This window comes from Bubalus bubalis, chromosome 22, assembly GCF_019923935.1.
Source record: "Bubalus bubalis isolate 160015118507 breed Murrah chromosome 22, NDDB_SH_1, whole genome shotgun sequence".
NCBI classification, from domain to species: Eukaryota; Metazoa; Chordata; class Mammalia; order Artiodactyla; family Bovidae; genus Bubalus; species Bubalus bubalis.
Window position 1 is genome coordinate 24,874,442 of NC_059178.1, and position 19,345 is coordinate 24,893,786.

The 19,345-nt window shown below is 47.1% G+C and overlaps 1 protein-coding gene across 7 annotated transcripts in view; it reads left to right on the top strand.

The window, feature by feature from the left end:
• LPIN2 (lipin 2) overlaps positions 1-19,345 on the top strand; it is a 91,966-nt gene that overhangs the window by 50,366 nt on the left and 22,255 nt on the right. For 5 of the 7 annotated variants that reach the window (XM_044934557.2, XM_025273164.3, XM_025273163.3 and 2 more), the window contains exons 2-4: positions 7,005-7,205; positions 16,745-16,840; positions 18,578-18,879. In XM_044934557.2, the coding sequence (XP_044790492.1) occupies positions 7,014-7,205; positions 16,745-16,840; positions 18,578-18,879 (590 nt within the window). In that variant the 5' untranslated portion in view covers positions 7,005-7,013. Of the gene's footprint in view, positions 1-7,004; positions 7,206-15,847; positions 15,947-16,744; positions 16,841-18,577; positions 18,880-19,345 lie in introns of those variants that run through there. The other 2 variants (XM_025273160.3, XM_025273161.3) reach the window with 2 other exon arrangements.

Genomic DNA, 19,345 nt, shown 5'->3' on the forward strand with positions numbered 1-19,345 from the left:
ACGTCTGCCTGGGGTCTGTTGCTGGTCCTGCTGCCTCTCCACCTCCTCTGTGTCTCCTCTCCTCAAATGGGCCATGGGAGCTTCCGAGGGGTCTCTGCCTCTAAGTCATCCTCCCTACCCACGCATTGATCCTGGCCGGCCCATGCCCAAGGGCGAGTCCGAGGCCTTGCATCACCTCCCCTTCGCCTCAGGCTCCCCACACCCTCCCAGTCACTGTCCCCGGGAACCCCCCATGCTTGGCCTGGTAAACCCCGACGACATTTTCACCCCAAAAACAAGTACGTTCTGCCTCTTGAAGCCTTTCCTTACTCTCCCCTGCAGGTTTTCTTTCTTCCTTATCTAATCTTCCTCAGTCACCAGGACAGCGTGATCACAAGGTCTTCTGTAAATGAAGACAGTGTTTATGCTGCTTTCTCTTGCTGGACTCAGGATTCTGGGGGAAAGAGCGCAGGACTTCTGCCACAAAGTCTCACTCTGGTGCCTGGCATGAAGCCGGTCTTGGTTTTGTCCAGCTGTATGAAAGTCTTGCCAGACACAGCCCAGGATGGTGGCCGTTTTGCCGGGCAAATTACAAGTCCTCTGTCATGTTGCCCTTGAAGGAGTCACTCATCCTGCATGATGGTTCTTAGCCTGTGAGGGACCTCCCCGCACGAGGCTCTCAAGGCCTTCCTTTTCCATCATAACGGAGTTGTCTGGACCACTCAGTATGTGCAGGCACTCTGCTGGGGACCCTGGGTTTTGGTCTGTGGACTTGCACATGGGGCCTCGTGGTCCTGGTGGGGTGTGTGGAGGAGCCCCCTGCCCTTCGGGGCCCTGGCCCTGTGCTCTGGACGGGATGCTGGGGGCCGTGCGTAGAGGGGGATGCTTAGGTGTCCTTTCCTCATGGATTTGGGGTTCCAGGAGGCCAGAGGGGCTCACAGATTGTCTGCTCTGTGGGGCTCTGGATCTCAGGGACTCTCCTCATTGAGGGCAAGGCCTTTCCTCATGCTGCTGTTTCCTGCTCTGAGTTTATAAAGTAAGAATTAAAGGCAGCTACTATAAAGTAAGAAAAAGCCACTGGCGGTCTGCTCTGATGGGGAGGAGGCAAAACAGAGAGATGTCAAATGAGGTGCTGCCTTGAATCTGAGTGGGACCCTGTCCCAAGCATCTGCTGGCCCCAGGCGGTGTCCTGATTGAGTTTAGCTCCTGAAGGACAGCACGTCCCCTGTGTGCTTGGGCCCCTGCCCTCCCAGGCCTGGAAGATGCTGCAGCAGACACCTCTCATCTCCCACCTTCGGGGAAGTGACGTTCCTGCCGGCTGGGGTCCCCTCCAGGTCCACGTATGGACCCCTTGGAGGACTCAGGGATCTTTGGACAGCTGTCAGGACTGCAGAGCGGCCCTCAGATCGTGGGGGAGGCAGGCAGCGCTGTCTGGCTCAGCCTTCACTTAGGAGTCTGCCCTGGGAGACCCAGATCCCCTTGGAGGTTGGGTGAAGTGTGTTTGAGAACGTTCTTGAGGGATGTCAAGCGCAGAATGCAAGCTTGGTTGCCTGGAGCATAGGTAGAAGCTGGACCGGGCAAGGTCACAGTATGTTGTTGTTTGTTTCCTGAAGTTTCTAGAAGGTTCTGTCCCCTCTTAGCACATTCCTCATGTCTGTGAGCAGAGGTTGCAATTTTGAGGGTAAGTCCTCTGATAAAAGCTGTTCTCTGTCCCTCACGATCTCCCAGGAATCTCCCAGGATGTACACTTCCTAATCTGAGGGGAGTCCAGCAGCCGGTGGGTGGTCAACCCTGCGGGCAGACAGGAGGGCCAGTGTGGCTCTGGACTCTGTAATCACTTCTTATTTGTGGGGTTGAGTAGCATTACATGAAAATAATACTCCCGTTGTGGAACGCAAGAAATCTGGGGGTTTTGTCAAGGCGTTTATCATCAGTGACAGACGATGGTCACTTAGAGATGCTGTTGAAGACATAGGCCCCAGAATCAGATTGAGTTTGGTTATCAGCTTTATGATGAAGTGCAGCAGTCTTGGACATTGCTGAGCCTCCTTGCCTCGTGCCATACCAAAGTCCTGGGTGGTTGTGAAGATTACATGAGATAACATCCAGGTTAACACAGCACCTGACATGTGATAGACATGTAACAACTGCAGTTGTGTTTGTTCGTGGTAGTAACTAGTTGTTGGTCTGTTGATAAGTTGTATCCAGCTCTCTGCAACCCCATGGACTGCAGCACTGGGGCTTCCTTGTCCTTGACTATCTCCCAGAGCTTGCTCAGATTTATGTCCCATCCAGTCAGGTGATGTCATCCAGCCATCTCATCCTCTGTCACACCCTTCTTCTGCCCTCGATCTTTCGCAGCATCAGGGTCTTTTCCGGTGAGTCAGCTCTTTGCATCAGGTGGCCGAAGTATTGAAGCTTCAGCTTCAACTAGTAGTACCAGCTAACTAATATAGTACCCAGCATTATGAAGGCAAGCATTATTGGGCTTCCCTGGTGGCTCAGATGGTAAAGAATTCGCCAGCAATGTGAGAGACCCAGGTTCGATCTCTGGGTGGGGAAGATCCCCTGGAGAAGGGAACGGCTACCCACTCCAGTATTCTGGCCTGGAGAATTCCATGGACTGTATAGTCCATGGGGTCACAAAGAGTCGGACACAACTGAGTGACTTTCACTTCACTTCATTTAAAACTTCCAGTACAGATTTTAATTATATATCAGTGGTTTACAGTGTATCCATTTTTGTATTGATAATAATTTAGAGATTGTAATATTTTAACAGTTACCTGTATCTCTGAGGTTACTCTTCTTAATAAATGTGATTTTTGATTGAACATGTCACTTTTAAATAGTTTGGGGCCAGTTTTTATCAGAGGGGATTTGGATTTGAACCACCTACTGATCCATTCCCCTTTATAAGTCTCTACTGCATATCATGATGGTTGACTTTAGTTTCTCTGATGCTCAGGAAAAGCTGCTAAGCAAATCTTTAAACTTTTGGTAAATGATTGAATCTGGAAACCTCCCAGCTATTATTCCAGATGCTAGTGTATGTTTACTTTAAAATGTTTGATAAGGAGAGTCTGATAATGAGATAATCATGCGATTTGGTCTGTTGAGTTTTATGTGTGAAGGGCCATTTGGCCTCTGTTAAGTGTCTCACTCAGTTGGTTACCGTCTGCGGTTAGTGATCGGTCAGCGCCTCCTTCCCTGTCTCGGGAGCCCAGGCATGTAAGCCAGCCCATGGGCAATGTGCCTGGCCCCAATCGCACTGCACACTGCGTGGACTGGACATCAGTCAGGCCTGTCTGTGCCTGCCCTAGTGTCTAGTTTTGGATCTTCCATTTAAGGAAAGTAAGTTCTTTAGTTTGTTATAAAAATGAAAGGAAACCCAGTCATTTCGCTTATTTTAAGGACTAAGAATGCTTAGCTCAGAAGAGATGAGACCTGGTTGCGGTTGTGCAGTGAACTCCCTGGTGTGTGGAGGGGTCCATTAGAGGAGGGTGGGGCATGTGCGGTGTGGCTTCTGTGGACACAGCAGCCAGGGCCATCTGTCTGTGGAGTGCCTCCTAGGGAAAGGGCTGTGAGTCTCTGTCCACTGGAAGCATGCAGGATTGGAAAGCCGTCTAGTGTGTGATGCTGCAGAAGATACTTGAGTCGTTGGCAGCTAAGGCTGCTGTAACAAAAGGCCTCAGACTGGGTAGTTTAAACAACAGAGATTTATTTCTCCTGGTTTTGAAGGCTGGGAAGTCCAAGATCAAGGTGCTGGCCAACTCTGTTCCTGATGAGGGCTTCTTGCTGGCTTGCCAGTGTTTTCCGCAGCCTGAGTGGGAGGGGGGCCCTCAGCCCCCCGGCAGTGGCACCAGGCCTCCCTTTACTCTGTTCTCCAAGCTTCATGATATGGATGGGGTTGTTGCTGAGAGGAAACCAACCATTTGACAGCCTGCATTTTTCTGCATTTAGCGAATGGCGTTTACACAATAGACTTTCTTGTATTGCAGCCCATCCTTTATCCATGGTAATTAAAACCATCCTGAATAGACATAATTGCGTTTAATTGTGGGCTGTGTCCTCTAGTTGATGTAAGCTTGTTACACATTTAGTTTATAATGCGGTCGTTTACGTCTGAATGTAGATGCTCAGGTTATCATTTTTCAGTTTAAGAAGAGGGCTGTATGATTTGTTATGAAATTCTTTTTAGATTTGTAACACAACTCATTTTAAAATTGCTACTGTCAGGCATAATACAAAGATGTGGGTGCTTTTGGTTTAACATATGTGCCATGACAGGCCAAGAGGGTGTTGGTGAACATGTATCACCTACAGAATATGATAATTCTGATGCACTGTTCTAGGTTGCTGAAAAATACTAAAAGAGAGTGAAAAGATGAACTGCTTAAGACTAAACTTTATTTCACTTCTGTTTTTGGAGACACTCTTAACGTATAAAGATTGTGCACCATGACCCCAAAAATAAGGAACAAAAATATATTTATTCACTTTTTCTCTAAATCAGTTGTAGTGCTCTTTTATATCACACAATTTAATTTTCTGCATCATTAGCCATTAGGGAGATGCAAATCGAAACCAGTGTCACTACACACCTGTCATCAGGACTGTCATAAAAAGTAGTGACCATGTCAAGTGCCGGCAGGGACTCGAGACACCGCGTCTCTCAGACACGGCTGGTGGGAGTGGACAAGAGCTCTGGTGTCTGCGTCTGTAAAAACTAAGTAGACGAGTCCCATTCAAACCAGCGCTCACGTTTCCTGGGCATTTTCCCCAGTCAGCTGAGAACTGATTTTCACACAGAAACCCATAGAGGAATGTTTAAAGCAGTTTTCTTTGTGATAACCAAAAATCTGAAATAGCTCAGCTATTCCTCAACCAGTGAATGAGTAAACTGCATATATCCACTCCATGAAATACTCAGCATCAGTAGAGAGGAACAAGCTGTTGGTGCATGCACCAATCTGGATGAGTCTCCATAGAAATATGAGCGGGAAAAGGCAGTCCCCAAATGTTAGGTACCGTGTGATCCTGTACCCTCCTTAAAAATGGCAAAAATCTCAGCAGTGAAGAGCAGATCAGTGGTTGCCAGGGATTCGGGAGGGAGAGCCGACAGAGGGATAGCAGGTGTGTGTGACCATAAAAGGCCCACAGGGCAAACTTTTGTGATAATGGAATGTTCTCAGTCTTAATTGAGTCACTATTGACGCCCAATTAGGATAACTGCACTGGAACTTTGCCAGATGTTACCACTGGGGGAAGCTGGTAAAGAATACACGGTATCGCTTCATATTATTTCTTAGAACTGCATGTGTGTGAATCCACGGTTATCACAACCTAAAAAGATCAGTGTTTAAAAAATATGTGATATTGATGTAGTCGGATAAAACACTATATCCACTCCACATGTTTCTTTTTTATTCTCTTTTAGTGATGGTTTGTTTGTCCATTCCCTTATTCATTCAAGAAATCATTGTCCAGCACTTGATATGTGCTTCATTTGGCCTTACTGTCGAGTTCATTTATCCTAGAGCTGAATTCATAGCAACTTGTCCATGTGGCAGAGCTCACCACGTAAAGGACGCATGCCACTGCATTCTGCTGTCAGTGTAAGTTCCCCAGCTGTTACAGCCCCACAGCCAGCTCTTTAGGTGCATTTTGGGGCCTTGCTGGCACTAGCTTTAAAATACTCAGGGCATTTTCCAGGTGACACTATTGTGGCTCGGCTCCGTGACGTGGAACTAGGCCTTGATAGCCGTGCACGAGAGCGGGAAGGAGTGTCTGAGCGGGGTCTGGGCCCCGGCTGTCCTGTGAAGAGCAGTGGGCATCTCTGCGGCACGGGCGCCGGGGGGCTCTGGGCTTGTGTGGGCAGGGTGTGTGTCCTTCCAGTTCAGATTTGGACTTTCCTACGGCTAGAACGTGCTCTCTGGGAACTTTTCTGAGCCTGTAACTTTGATCTCACGATCAGAGCTTTTGATCCGGGTTTAGAGAGGCAGCCGTGCTGATGGTGAATCCCCTGCAGAAGAGCCCGTCGCATCTCTGCTTCAGCGGAAGTTGAGGCGGGGAGGGTCTCTTGTCAGGGTTGTGTTCCTCTCCTCAGGAAGGTGTTTTCCTCGGTTGTGCTTCGACACTCTGCTAGGAGAGCCAGTGTCTAATGGATGAACTGTGATTGTGTGGGTCACCGGAAATGAAATTTGACAACCTTAGGACTAAAGAGGGGCTAACGGAAGAGCCGGGGGCACAGGCCCCCATCCTGTGGTTAGATGAAATGGATGGGGACCCTGCGCCCCAGGCAGGTACCCTCGCCCTTTTGACCCTTCCTGGAGGACACTCTGCAGTCTGGTGGTCCTGACTTAAATAGTGAATTGTCATTAAGGAACAGGATTAGACCTTTTTTCTGTGCTTTGAACTTTGTGGCACGTGAACGTGTGTTCTAGTGAGCTGTGCTGAAGCTCTGAAGGGTTTGTTACAAATCGGTTCAGCCCAGCCTTGCTCACTGGTTGTTTAACCTAGCGTGTCTTTGAACCATAGTCTTAATTCTGTAGAAAATCCATCTCTCACGCACTTCGCGACAGGAACTTCCTCTCGGGGGTGATCTTCACTCACTGTTCTGCATGGCTTCTTCCTCAGTGGATGCATTTTACGCAGGACCCAGCTGTCTCGGGCAGGAGGGCTGAATGCTGTCGGGGTTCCTTGGTGGTTCCTGCAGGTTCTGTACTTTGAGGGGAAGCACCTCGTGGTAGTAGGCTTGATCCGAGATGCTGAAAGAGGGAAGGGGACTTATGCACGCCCAGCTCGGCCACTTCTCAGTTCCACGGTGGACGGGCTGGGGCTGCCCGTGCGTGGACGTGTGTAGCTACCACGTCAGCGTGACATGGAGGGGCGAGCGTCACAGGGTGGATAATAGTCTGGGGGACACGTGGGCCATGTCGTCACTGCAGCTTTTTCTCTGCTGTTGTCATTAGATCCACAAACTCAGTGTTAACATCTCATCCAATCTGTTCTGTCTCTTTTAGTCTCAAACCATGAATTATGTGGGGCAGCTGGCGGGGCAGGTGATCGTCACAGTGAAGGAGCTCTACAAGGGCATCAACCAGGCCACGCTGTCCGGCTGCATCGACGTGGTGGTTGTGCGACAGCTGGATGGCTCCTACCAGTGCTCTCCCTTCCACGTGCGCTTCGGGAAGCTGGGGGTCCTGAGGTCCAAGGAGAAGGTGGTGAGTGCCGGTCGCGTGTGCTCTGTCCCCTGGGTGGTGGGGTGCAGCAGGGTCAGCCCTTCCCGTGAGCTCCCGGGACCTCCCTGCTTCTGTTTTGAGAACCTGTCTGCTGTTGAAGATACCCTTGAAGGGTGGTGTTGAAGTCCACCCTTCATACTGCTATTGAGTTTGCTTCTAAATCCTCAAAGTCCTCCCACAGGAAGTCTTGTGGGGAAAAGAAGTGAAAATCATTTTAATAGTCCTGTGTGTGGCAACTTAGAAAATTCAAACCCAAACTAGAGTTTTTAAATGGGGAAGTTAGGTGTATTTAGAAAAGTGCCTTTACCTTATACAGAACTTCAAAATATTTAGTGTTATGCCTACAGACCAACTGGATAGAGTAGGTTGGTATGCTCAGGAGTATATTTGTTTAAATGAAATTAACGCCAAAGTTCTACATTTGTTTTTGCAAAGCTGTAAAATCTTGTTGTAAATACCAGGATTTTTTCACAAATCTGACTGAAGTGAAAATCCACAGGCTTTTATTATTTTAGGGATGATTTCTTTCAAAAAGAAGGTGTTGGTTTTCTTTTTTCTTTTTTTAACATCCTTTTCCCTTCAGGTTAGGGAGCACTTGGGAAGTCTGTTAGTGTATCTGATTGATGTCGATCATGTTAGAAAAAGCTGAGCTAAGAGTAAGCTTTGCAGGTACATAGCAGTGATTTTCTTTCTACTCGTGGCCCATGTTTTCTCCCTAAACAGCATAAGGAGATTCTGTCAGGATTTTCAACCCCAGTGAAAGATCCACAGAAGTACATGTCAGAGGACCACTGTCCTAAGTTGCAGACATCTTTTTTTTTTTTTTTTTTTTTCCCAGATTTTGGCTAATCAGCTGATCTTACTCTTTAAAATAGAAACTTCCCTCTGTCTTAATTGAGCTTACATTATTTTGAAAGAGCCTGGAGAACCAGGGTGGCGGGGCTTGTGTGGCCCGGCCTCTGTTCAGAGTCCCTGTTTAGAAACCACAAGAAGCGGCGATGTCCTGAGGGACTAGGAAACTTTCCATTGCAAGCGTGTTTAGCCACAGTTGAGCATCCCTGGAACTTTTTCTTACTTTCTGGTAATGCTAATCTTGTGTGCTTTCAGACTGTATCTGCTTTGGGAGAATTAGCAACCGTTCCTGCACTGGAATTTCCCGGTAGTTGTGCAAGGATCTGTTTGTAAAATGACTCATAGGGCTTCCCGCCCTCCACTTCCCCTCTGTGATCTGGATTTTTGGTCAGACGATTGGATAAGTCGTCTAGCCTCCGAACTGGAACCTGCAGGCTGATGTGTGCACACCTGTGTGCATCTGTAAGCGCAGCTGGGCAGCATCTCTTCCTGCATGCTGTATGCCTCTGAGATAGTCATCCAGTTCCGCATGCAGCTGCACACATCATTGTGCTATATAAACAGCTCGTCAAGCTTGTAATAGAAGTCTATCCATGAGGCCCAGGAAAGGAGAAAGGTTCTTTCCCATTCCTTCCCTTGGTAGCCCAGAGACCCAAAGGATGCATTTGGGAGGAAATTTGGCTGTTTGACCAAAGCATAGCATTCCTGTGACAGTAAAACCAAACCCACGTCTGCCTTGAGACACTGGCAGTTTGGAGAAATTGTGTTATTTTAGGTCATTTTGGATTGGGGAAAGCTGTCTATTGATTTTATTATTTTAGATTATTTATTTATTTGGCTGTACTGGGTCTTAGTTATGACATGTGATCCTTGACCAGGGATCCAACCCGTGGTCCCTGCATTGGGAGTGGGGAGTCTTAGCCACTGAACCACCAGGGAAGTTGATTTTAAATTAAAAACCCAATTTTCAAGCATGGGGACACCTATGAAGTGAACTTGAGATCCTGCTGCTGCTGCTGCTAAGTTGCTTCAGTCGTGTCCGACTCTGTGCAACCCCATAGATGGCAGCCCACCAGGCTCCCCCGTCCCTGGGATTTTCCAGGCAAGAACACTGGAGTGGGTTGCCATTTCCTTCTCCAACTTGAGATCCTAACCACCTGAAAACCTCTGGTTTTAAGGGAAGAGGCAGTGTAATGATTTTCCCACTGCCGCTGCCATGTTCTTTGCTTGATAGAACATAGTACTCCCTGTAGTTTTCATAATTCAGGAGTTTACTTTCAGAAGATAAAGATGTACTTGATATTTTGAAATATTAATTTTGTTGATTTAACACAAAACTGATGATTTAATTGCTTATCAAAGGTAAATAACCCCGTGTATTAGGACCGTTTCCATCATGGATGACAAAAGTCCATGTCACACTAGCTTAGGCAAAAAAGGAATTAAATTGGCCTGTGTAACTGAAGTCCAGGAGGATTTGAAATACTCGGGGCTTTACTTAGAGCTGCTGAAGGTGTCACTGGAATCGTCTGCCTTGCCTTTCAGCTCTGCCCCTTTGTGTGTGTCTTTACTTAGAGCTGCTGAAGGTGTCACGGGAATCGTCTGCCTTGCCTTTCAGCTCTGCCCCTTGTGTGTGTCTAATGCACAGCAGCTGCCACACACGCGGGCTGACCTCTGTGGACTCAGCAGCCGCAGTGGGAAGACAGCCTCTCCTTTCTGCAAAAGTACCAGAGTTAGTCTCCCTGTCAGACTTGGTCACATACATCTCGGGGACCAGTCACCATAGCTGGGGGTGAAATGTATTGATTGGCCTGGCTGGGGCAGCAGCCCCACCTCTGCTCTCTATAACCACTGGAAATAGATGCTCTGAAACAGAGGAGGCTGGATCTCCAAAGGGAACAGAGATACACCCACCCAAAGAGTGGCCAAAACACGCGCCTGCTACTGCCAGCACCTCCCAGAATTAGTTCTGTTTCAACATCTGTCATACGTGTTGAGCAAAAGGCACAATGTAGGAAATATGACCATATGGAAACGAGTGTTTTAGAAGCCAGTTTACTAGAAGTAAACTTCTTCCTTGGGCTTCCTTGGTGGCTCAGCTGGTAAAGAATCCGCCTGCAGTGCCAGAGATCTGGGTTCGATCCCTGGGTTGGGAAGATCCCCTGGAGAAGGCAGCAGCTACCCACAATACTCCAGTATTCTGGCCTGGAGAATTCTTGGGGTCGCAAAGAGTCGGACACAATTAAGCGACTTTCACTTCACTGAAAGTAATATTGGCACTTCAAAGTGAGGATTCTCCTAGTGGACACTATAAATGTAAACCAAAGGGTTAACTGTTTAAGAATGGTTTTAAAACAAACTTTGAAGCGGAAGGGGAGGGTGGGACGAATGGAGAGAGGAGCATGGAAGCATATACACTACCATAAGTAAATAGATAGCCAGTGGGAGTTTGATGTGGATGCAGGAAACTCAGCCTGGTGCTCTGTGACAGCCTACACGATGGGATGGGGTGGGAGGGAGGTTCAAGAGGGAGAGGACATATGTGTACTTACGGCTGATTCATGTTGATGTATGGCATAAACCAACACGATATTGTAAAGCAATTATCCTCCAAATAAAAGTAAATAAATTTTTAAAAAATTAAAAACATGAAAAAACAAAAATGAGGGTCCTCTTTAATAAAATAGTCACCTTGGGAAGCATTCATTCCAACTTGGTGCCCTCTCTCAAAATATTTTTAGTATTTTTCCTTTGAGACCTAAAGGACTCATGGCATATTCCTTGAAGTATTCTCAGTATTGGCACAATCTTGATGTTCGATTTAACTTTTGGAAAGAACCAAGCTCCATTTAGAGTCAAATCAAGAAATGTCACATTTAGGAATTCCTGGTGATCCAGTGGTTGGGACTCAGGGCTTTCACTCAGGGGTCCGGGTTCAATCCCTGGTGGAGGACCTAAGATCCTGCATGCTGCGTGGCACCCCACCCCCTCAAAAAGAGTCACATTTGATCCCTAAAAATAAGGACTATAAATGTAAACCTAAGGGTTAACTGTTTAAGAATGGTTTTAGAACAAACTTTGGATCTGCATCCTGGAGAAGCATTCTTCCATTTCCCCAGGTATGTCAGATAAATGGGTAACCTCCAAAAATGAGTGTTTTAAAGGATGGTATTAGTTTGAATCTGTTGTTATTTTTTTTAATCTAAGATAGAATAACTTTAAATATTTCATTTGTTCTATTTAGTTTAACTTTCAAATTTTATGTAGCAGTCAGTCAACAAACATGGGTTATTTAAATTATAGGTCTGAGTCTAGTTGAATAAATTAAGTCATCCTGAGAAACTTGAAATTTGGCATTATGGAGCAAATTTTTTTCTTTCTGCAGTTCTCATATAACTTTTTTGATTAGAGACAGTCTTCCTACGACTCTGGAAGAAGCTGCTATTATTTCAGCTGCTTCAGAAGCCTTACTTGACTCTAGATGCGTATGTAACTTCAACTAGTTTATTATGAAAGAAAACTTTAAACACTTGTCTGAAAGTATGTTTTTTTCTTGGCTCGGGAGCTTGTTGCAGCATTTTGTTTTAGAGGAGTTAGAGTTCTCGTCATACGCCACTTTTTTCAGTAAACGTTCCGAGTAATAGCACTGAGAAGGGCCAGCTGGGAGGCGAGTGAGGGTTAATGCTTGTCCTATGGAAACTGCTTCATGCTCCTCTTTGTTTTAACAAGTAAAAGAAATGTGAGCTTTGTGTAAAATAATCATTAACATTTCTGAAATAAGGAATTTTTTACATAAGATTTTTCACTTATTTTGGATTCATTTCTTAGTTGCCTATTTTTCTGATTTCCTTTTATAGTGTTATCCTTTTCTTACAGTTTTATTTTATAATTAACACACCAACTGCACATATTCAAAGGCCATACTTGAGAAGTTTAAACACACATGTGCACCCATAAAAGTCGCTCAGTTGTGTCCAACTCTTTGTGACCCCATGGACTGTAGCCCACCAGGCTCCTCTGTCCATGGGATTCTCTAGGCAAGAATACTGGGGTGAAAGCTGTTCCCATCTCCAGGGGATCTTCCCAACTCAGGAATCGAACCTAGGTCTCCCGCATTGCAGGTGGACTCGGTACTGTCTGAGCCACCGGGAGGCCATTGCCGTGACACGGAGCCTCTCACCATCCTGTGCTCTTAGTCTCCTCCACTCTGTGACAGTTCCTCAGGCTTTGTTTCATTATGTTGACATATTTTTTAATTTGTTTTAGATGTACAGACAAGTTGCAAGTGCAAGTTTTTAAAGTTTCCATATACCCTTCACCCAGCCTCTTCCCTTCGTGTTCACGTTCCACGTGACTGTAGTACGATGATCAGAACCAGGAAGTCAACATCAGTATAAAGTGTCAGCTAAAGACTTTATTGGAAAAGATGCTTTATTGGAAAAGATGCTCATGCTGAGAAAGATCAAAGGCAAAAGGAGAAGGGGGCAACAGAGGATAAGGTGGTTAGATAACGTAACCAGCTCGGTGGACATGAATCTGAGCAAACTCCAGGATACGGTGAAGGACAGGGAGGCCTGGCGTGCTGCAGTTTGTGGGATCGCAGAGTCGCACACAACTAAGCAACTGAACAGCAAATGACACAGACTTTATTACCACTTCACCAGTTTTTCTGCTCGTGTCTTTTCTCTGTTGCAGGATCCCTCCTTGCTCTCACCCAACAGTCCCGTCTTTCCGTATGACCTTGACTTCTTAGAGTGCAGAACAGTTACCGTGTAGATGGTCCCTCAGTTTGAGTTCTGTGATGCTTTCTCGTTTGGGTGAGAATGACACGGCATGAGGTGCACCCTCCTTGCTGGTGGTGGTAACTCTGCTCGCTGTTGAGTGGTGGCTGTGAGATTATTTGTGGGAAGAAACCTTGAGACTGTGCGCATAGCCTGTCTCTCGTTATGCTCTCACCAGGAATTTTAGGGGTCACAGTGGACTTTGCTGTGTGTGATTGCTGTGGTGTTTCCCAAATGGTGACTTTCTGTTTCCATTCTTTGCGCTCCACTTATTCATTGAAATTGTACTTTGTCAAAGAGCTATTCTCTTACTTACTTAGCTATTCAATTATTAGATTGGTGTGGACTCATGGATATTAATTTTACCCTGTGGGTTGTAATCATTATTATCATTATTTCAGTAGTTGCTAAGATTGTCCCAGATTCGGTCGTTTTTAGCTCCTTCGAGCTGAGTACTTTTGAAACGCACTCGTTTTTTGAGCACTTCCTTGTTACTTTTCTGGCACTGGAAGATATTCCAGGAGAATCTACTCTCCCTGCCTCAACCCTGGAATTATTATTATTTCTCCAAGGGAGCTTTTGAACTGTGGTGTTGGAGAATACTCTTAAGAGTCCCTTGGACTACAAGGAGATCAAACTAGTCAATTCTAAAGGAAGTCAGTCCTCAATTTTCATTGGAAGGACTGATGGTGAAGCTGAAACTCCAATATTTTGGCCACCTGATGCGAAGAACCGACTTATTAGAAAAGACTCTGCTGCTGGGAAAGATCGAAGGCGGGAGGAGGGATGACAGAGGATGAAATGGTTGGATGGCATCACCAACTCGATGGACATGAGTTTGAGTAAACTCCGGGAGTTGGTGATGGACAGGGAGGCCTGGCGTGCTGCAGTCCATGGGGTCGCAAAGAGTTGGACATGACTGAGCAACAGAACTGAATTGAAGGGAGCTTTGGTTTCTTTGATTGGAGAACAGTGTCTGGAAACAAAGATCTGGTCGCTGGGTACGCTCACTGGTCTGAGGTGCAATTGCCTATGGCTCCCCAGCCGGCAGAGCGGCAGGATTCACATGTGTAAGTACCTGTGTCTGTACCCGCCTGTAAGAACTGGGGGTTTGCAGCATCGCCCCACTTCCAACCTGGCACCTCAGGGCTCATCTCCTCATTGCAGCATCTTTCTCCGACAGTGAGCACCATGCCTTTCATTATCCACAGTAAACAACATGTTTGTTCAGTCCTAGAATACATATAAAGGAGTTTCAGGATTCTGAACCCACATCTCTGTGATTAAAAAGAAATCACTAACTGCAGTACAGTATCTGATCAGAGTTTTTTTTCTGCCTTTAAACCTAGAATTCTATAGTCCGCATACTGTTCTCCAAAGTTACTTAGGTTCATTTTCTTCTTCTTCCCTTAAACACTGTTATGTTATAACAAGCATTGACAACATACGTCAACTAATATTGTTTAATATGATGTTGCTTATCCCATCATTTGGTTACTCCCAGGAAGATGGAGCTGGAAATGAACTAGGCTCAGCTGTGGTCAGAAGGGATCACTGGTCCTCAGTGGAAACAGCCAGTGGACCGTGCAGTTGTTCCCACCACAAGGGCCGTGCAGAGCTAAGGACACTGAGCTCACAGATTGTTCCACTTACGTCTATATTATGCCTTTGTGTGTTTGTCTCTGTCTCTGAACAGTCTAAAGCCAGAGTTCACAAGTTATTGGTAAGAGTTGTGAAAGTTAGTATTTATTATTGTAAAATATTTAAAAGTATTCAGAACCTGCAGATAAACAACTGCATTATTTTTAAATGATATAGCAGTATTTCATTTATATAAACACGCCTCACTTTGCACAGTAATACAGATAATGAAAATGGGCAAGCGGAAACCCCGCACATTTAGTCAGTGAGGGAAGTTAGGGTTTGTCCATGACCTCTATAAGCTTTGGTCAAAACTTGCCAAAACTCTGTGTTATAAATGTACAGGAAAATGAGAAATGGTAAAATAGTACTTAGTGCACTGCAGGTCCAAACATGAGAAATAAGTGTCTTATTTCTTCACAAAACACTCATCAGGAGTGGTGTGAACAGCTCTTGCCTTCTTGACGTAACACTTGCACTGTGGAACAAGTGTCTTCTCATTGTCTTAGCAGTTTGCTCTGCTCCTTTCTGAATCTGCCTCAGCTTCCAGCTTTTGATCCTTTGGAATTGCCATGCCCCGAGGCATCTCGGGGAGTTGCTTCGGCCTGAGGGTTTTACCCGTGTCCCTTCCTCTCCGTCTGCATCCTTTTGTCTCAGCCCCTTCCCTCCAGGTTCCTCTGCCACACGTCCTGGGTCTCTTGTTTGCATGCTTGGCTGCTGCTTCTGTAACTGCTGATGTCCGTTTTGGTTTCTCTCCCAGCACTGTAACTGTTTGTTTCTTTAACTGCACTTTGGTCCTGGCCAGTGTCCTCTTTCCGTTGTCCATTTCATAAGGTGTAAGCTGCGTTTGTCGCTGGGAGACCAGGAGGCAGCCCAACCACACGCTTTGCCGCCTGTGGCTGACCTGAGGGACACATGTGCTGGGACTGATCACTGACAGGCTCTGAAGAAGCGATGTGACGAGCCCGTGGTCATGATGGGCCTCTGCTGCTTCTGTCTAGTCGCCCCTCTGTATCCGCGGGTTCTGCATCCAAGGTTTCAACCAATCATAGATCAAAGATACTTGGAAAAAATTTTTCCAGAAAGTTCCCAAAAGCAAAACTTCATTTGCTATGCACTGGCAAGTGTTTGCATAGCATTTATATTGTGCTACGTATTAGAAGTAGTCTAGAGATGACTTTAGAGTACATGGGAAGATGTGGGTGGGTTCTGTGCAAGGATGACGCCCTTTCCTCTGTAAGGGACTTGGGCGTGTGTGGATTTCAATATCCGAGGCAAGCCTCAAGCCACTCCCTGTGGTTACCGCAAGATGACTGGGTGACTGTAGACGGAGGGGCTGGTGGTGAGTGTGCTTCCTGTAGTCACATGATCAGCACAGTCTGGGAGCTGAGGTTCTTGCTGACCCAAGTCTCTCACGGGAGGCCTGGCAGTGCTGTGACTCCAGTTCAGGTCAGTTGCTCCGTCATATTTGGCTCTTTGCAATCCCATAGACTAGAGCATGCCAGGCTTCCCTGTCCATCACCAATTCCTGGAGCTTACGCAAACTCATGTCCATCGAGTTGGTGATGCCATCCAACCATCTCATCCTCTGTCATCCCCTTCTCCTTCCGCCTTCAGTCTTTCCTAGCATCAGGGTCTTTTCCAGTGAGTCAGTTCTTCACATCAGGTGGCCAGAGTACTGGAGTTTCAGCGTCAGCATCAGTCCTTCCAGTGAATATTCAGGACTGATTTCCTGATCTCCTTGCAGTCCAAGGGGCTCTCAAAGAATCTTCTCCAACACCACAGTTCAAACGCATCAATTCTTTGGTGCTCAGCTTTCTTTATAGTCCCAACTCTCACATCCATACATGACTCCCGGAAAAACTGAAGATACTAGATGGATCTTTGTCGGCAAAGTAATGTCTCCGCTTTTTAATATGCTGTCTAGGTTGGTGATAGCTTTCCTTCCAGAAAAACATGGTGCTCTCCAGAGGGGCTCCAGTGTGTGCTGACAGTGACGCTGGCCCCATTTTATGACATTTGGGAAAATAGACTTTTAAAGTTTGTTATGAAAATAGGTGACCAAGCCTTTTCTCTCAGTCTGTGGTGTCGTAGGGGTGGGACGTGGGGAGGGCGTGGGGTGGGGCAGGGAGTGGAGGGTCTCTCTGGAGCCTCAGGACTAAGCTCGGCCTGAGAGCTTGGAGTCTGGGCTTTGTTGAGCTGGGAGGATGGACGTTCACTGCTCAGCCTCACTGTGTCTGCTCCTAGATTGACATAGAGATCAATGGCGACGCTGTGGATCTCCACATGAAGTTGGGTGACAACGGGGAAGCCTTCTTTGTAGAGGAAACGGAAGAGGAGTATGTAAGTCCTGGGGGCGGGCCACGTGCGCCGCGCACTCTTGGATGGTCACTGCTGGCTAGATGAGCTTTCACTTTGGGTTGAAGAACTGGGTTGTGGAAGGGAGCTGGAGCGGGAGGAACTCCCCCCACCTCCAGCCCTGAGGTCCAGGCTGCCCACGTGCGAAGGCCCTGGCACGGCCCCCACTGTGAGCGCCCTGTGACTTTCTCAGGTGGTGCCTGCACAGTTCACACCTTGGCCTGAGCACGCTCAACTCCACCCGAGGCATCACAGACGCACAGCAGGCTGCGTCTGCATGTGGACACGTGACCTTTGAACTTGGGAACGCGTTTGAGGTTTCTGTTGGGGACATTATATCCCGATCCTTGATAGTGAGGTGCATTAGTTTATTATGATCTGGGGAGATGTGACTAATTGGCCTCTGCCCTTTATGTGTGATTGCTGCGTGTTTGGCCTCTTTCAGCGAGAGCACAGCTGACCCCCTTCCCTGTGTATCCACTGATGTGAATGTGTCTAAGCTGCTCCTGATTGATTTAAGTGAATCTTCTTACAACTTCTTAGGGGGCATAATTAAATCTTTCATTGTGGAGAATAAAATCTCAGAGCAAAAATGATAGCTTCAAATTATTAAGACTAGAGAGCTACTTTTTTTTGTTTGTGAAGATGAACTGCTAGTTTGATGCCATAAATTCCCAAAGAAAAACAACAGCGGAATGAGATCGTTCATCATCGTTCACTTGGGGCTGGCAGCATCAGTACTGTATGGAGGGCAGCAGGAACCGGTGATTATGAAGGGGAACCTACCAGACCAGTGTTCCTCCTAGTATCTTAATTACTTGTTTTCATGTTGTCTTATTTGCATTTACTTGCCCTGGAGAAAAAATTTCCCTATCAGAGACACAGGCGAAAGGCAGAAAGAAGCAGTGAGTTATCATGAGAATGAACATCTCTGATGTAACCTGTCGTGCTGACGAGGCTCCCTGTAAATCTGGCAGTGAGAGGACTGGGTGCTGAGAGTCTGCTGCCTGCTTCACACGTCACTTCTCATGATTCCACTTAGAACTGCTCCACAGAGTGTCAGCTTTCCAGCCTTTTTTTCCTATTCCGCATATGACCCAGTTGGTCAGATATTCTTTAGCATAATGTGCTTTTCTTTAAAAATTACAAATTGCAGTTCATTCAGCAACACTCGATTCACTGCTGTCCATACAGACCGTGAAGAGAAGCCCCGCTTTCCAGCGGCTCCTGGTTTAAAGAGGGATAAACATTACCAGTATCCCTCTGGCCTCCACTTACTGACCTTTTGTTTCTCCCGCTGTTGTTATCAACATCCCCGCTGAGTCAGAAGTTCTAGACTGAGCATCGTCCTTTCCATCACTGCATGATAGTCCATGGTATGGACGTGCGTTTCTCGAACCTTCCTTGTGCTGATGCACGTTCAGCTCACCCGCCCGCCCGCTCCCCCAACAGTGAATCTGTTCTGGCTGAGCTTCCACGTGCCCTGTGCTGACCCGGCATGTCCCTCCTCCACTATGTTCGGCTGCGTGGACCCACACGAGCTAAGGCTCAGCTGTGCAGGGGGTGGAGACCTATGCAGGTGGTGGTCAGTGTGACTGCCTCACCTTCGGGGGCTGGGTAGGTGTTCTTTGTACCACCGTGAGGTTTAGGCTCAGCCAGAATCACTGCTGTTTTGATTCACCATAGGGTTTGTCAAACTTTCTTTCTCATGTTCTCTTTAAGGAGAAGCTCCCTGCTTACCTGGCCACCTCACCAATCCCTACTGAAGATCAGTTCTTTACAGACGTCGACAGCCCTTTGGTGAAACCAGGTGGAAATGAAAGACCTTCTCAGAGTCCGGACGTTGCCCACATCCTGGAAGCAGAGACAGTCTTCACCCCCAGTTCTGTGAAAAAGAAAAAACGAAGGAGGAAGAAATGCAAACAGGACAGTAAGAAGGAGGAGCAGGCCGTGTCGCCCCCTGCCGAGGACGCCACGGGTGTGGATCTGAGCTCCGACGATGACAAGGGGGCCCAGTCAGCAAGGTAGGCAAGAGGGACAGAAGCAAAGATGTCCAGATGTGTCTGCCCTGAAAGCCATGCACTTGGACACAGGTGGCTCTGGGAAGGAGGAGGGTTTTCATGTGGGTGATGCTGTGTACCGTCTCCAGGGCAGATGTGCAATGGAGATGCTTACAACACCCAGCAGACACCACAGTGTAGGACTATAATCACACCATCAGAAAGATGTCTCTGCTTTCCATCCACCAGGGCAGACAGGCTTGCAGGGGCTGGAGGCCGCTGCTGCCTTCCTGACCGTCTCTGGCCTCAGAGGACACCCATGTCAGTCTGCAGGGACGAGGGTCTCCATGCCTCCCTCCCCTCCCTTTCATTCTGCTGCATGAAACAGACACTGACCAGCCCCCTTCTGCCCTGTTGAGAGGGGTCTTTTATGGGGCATGTCCTGTTTCCAAAAGCAAACTTGATCGTTAGTCACACTGAGATGGACTGA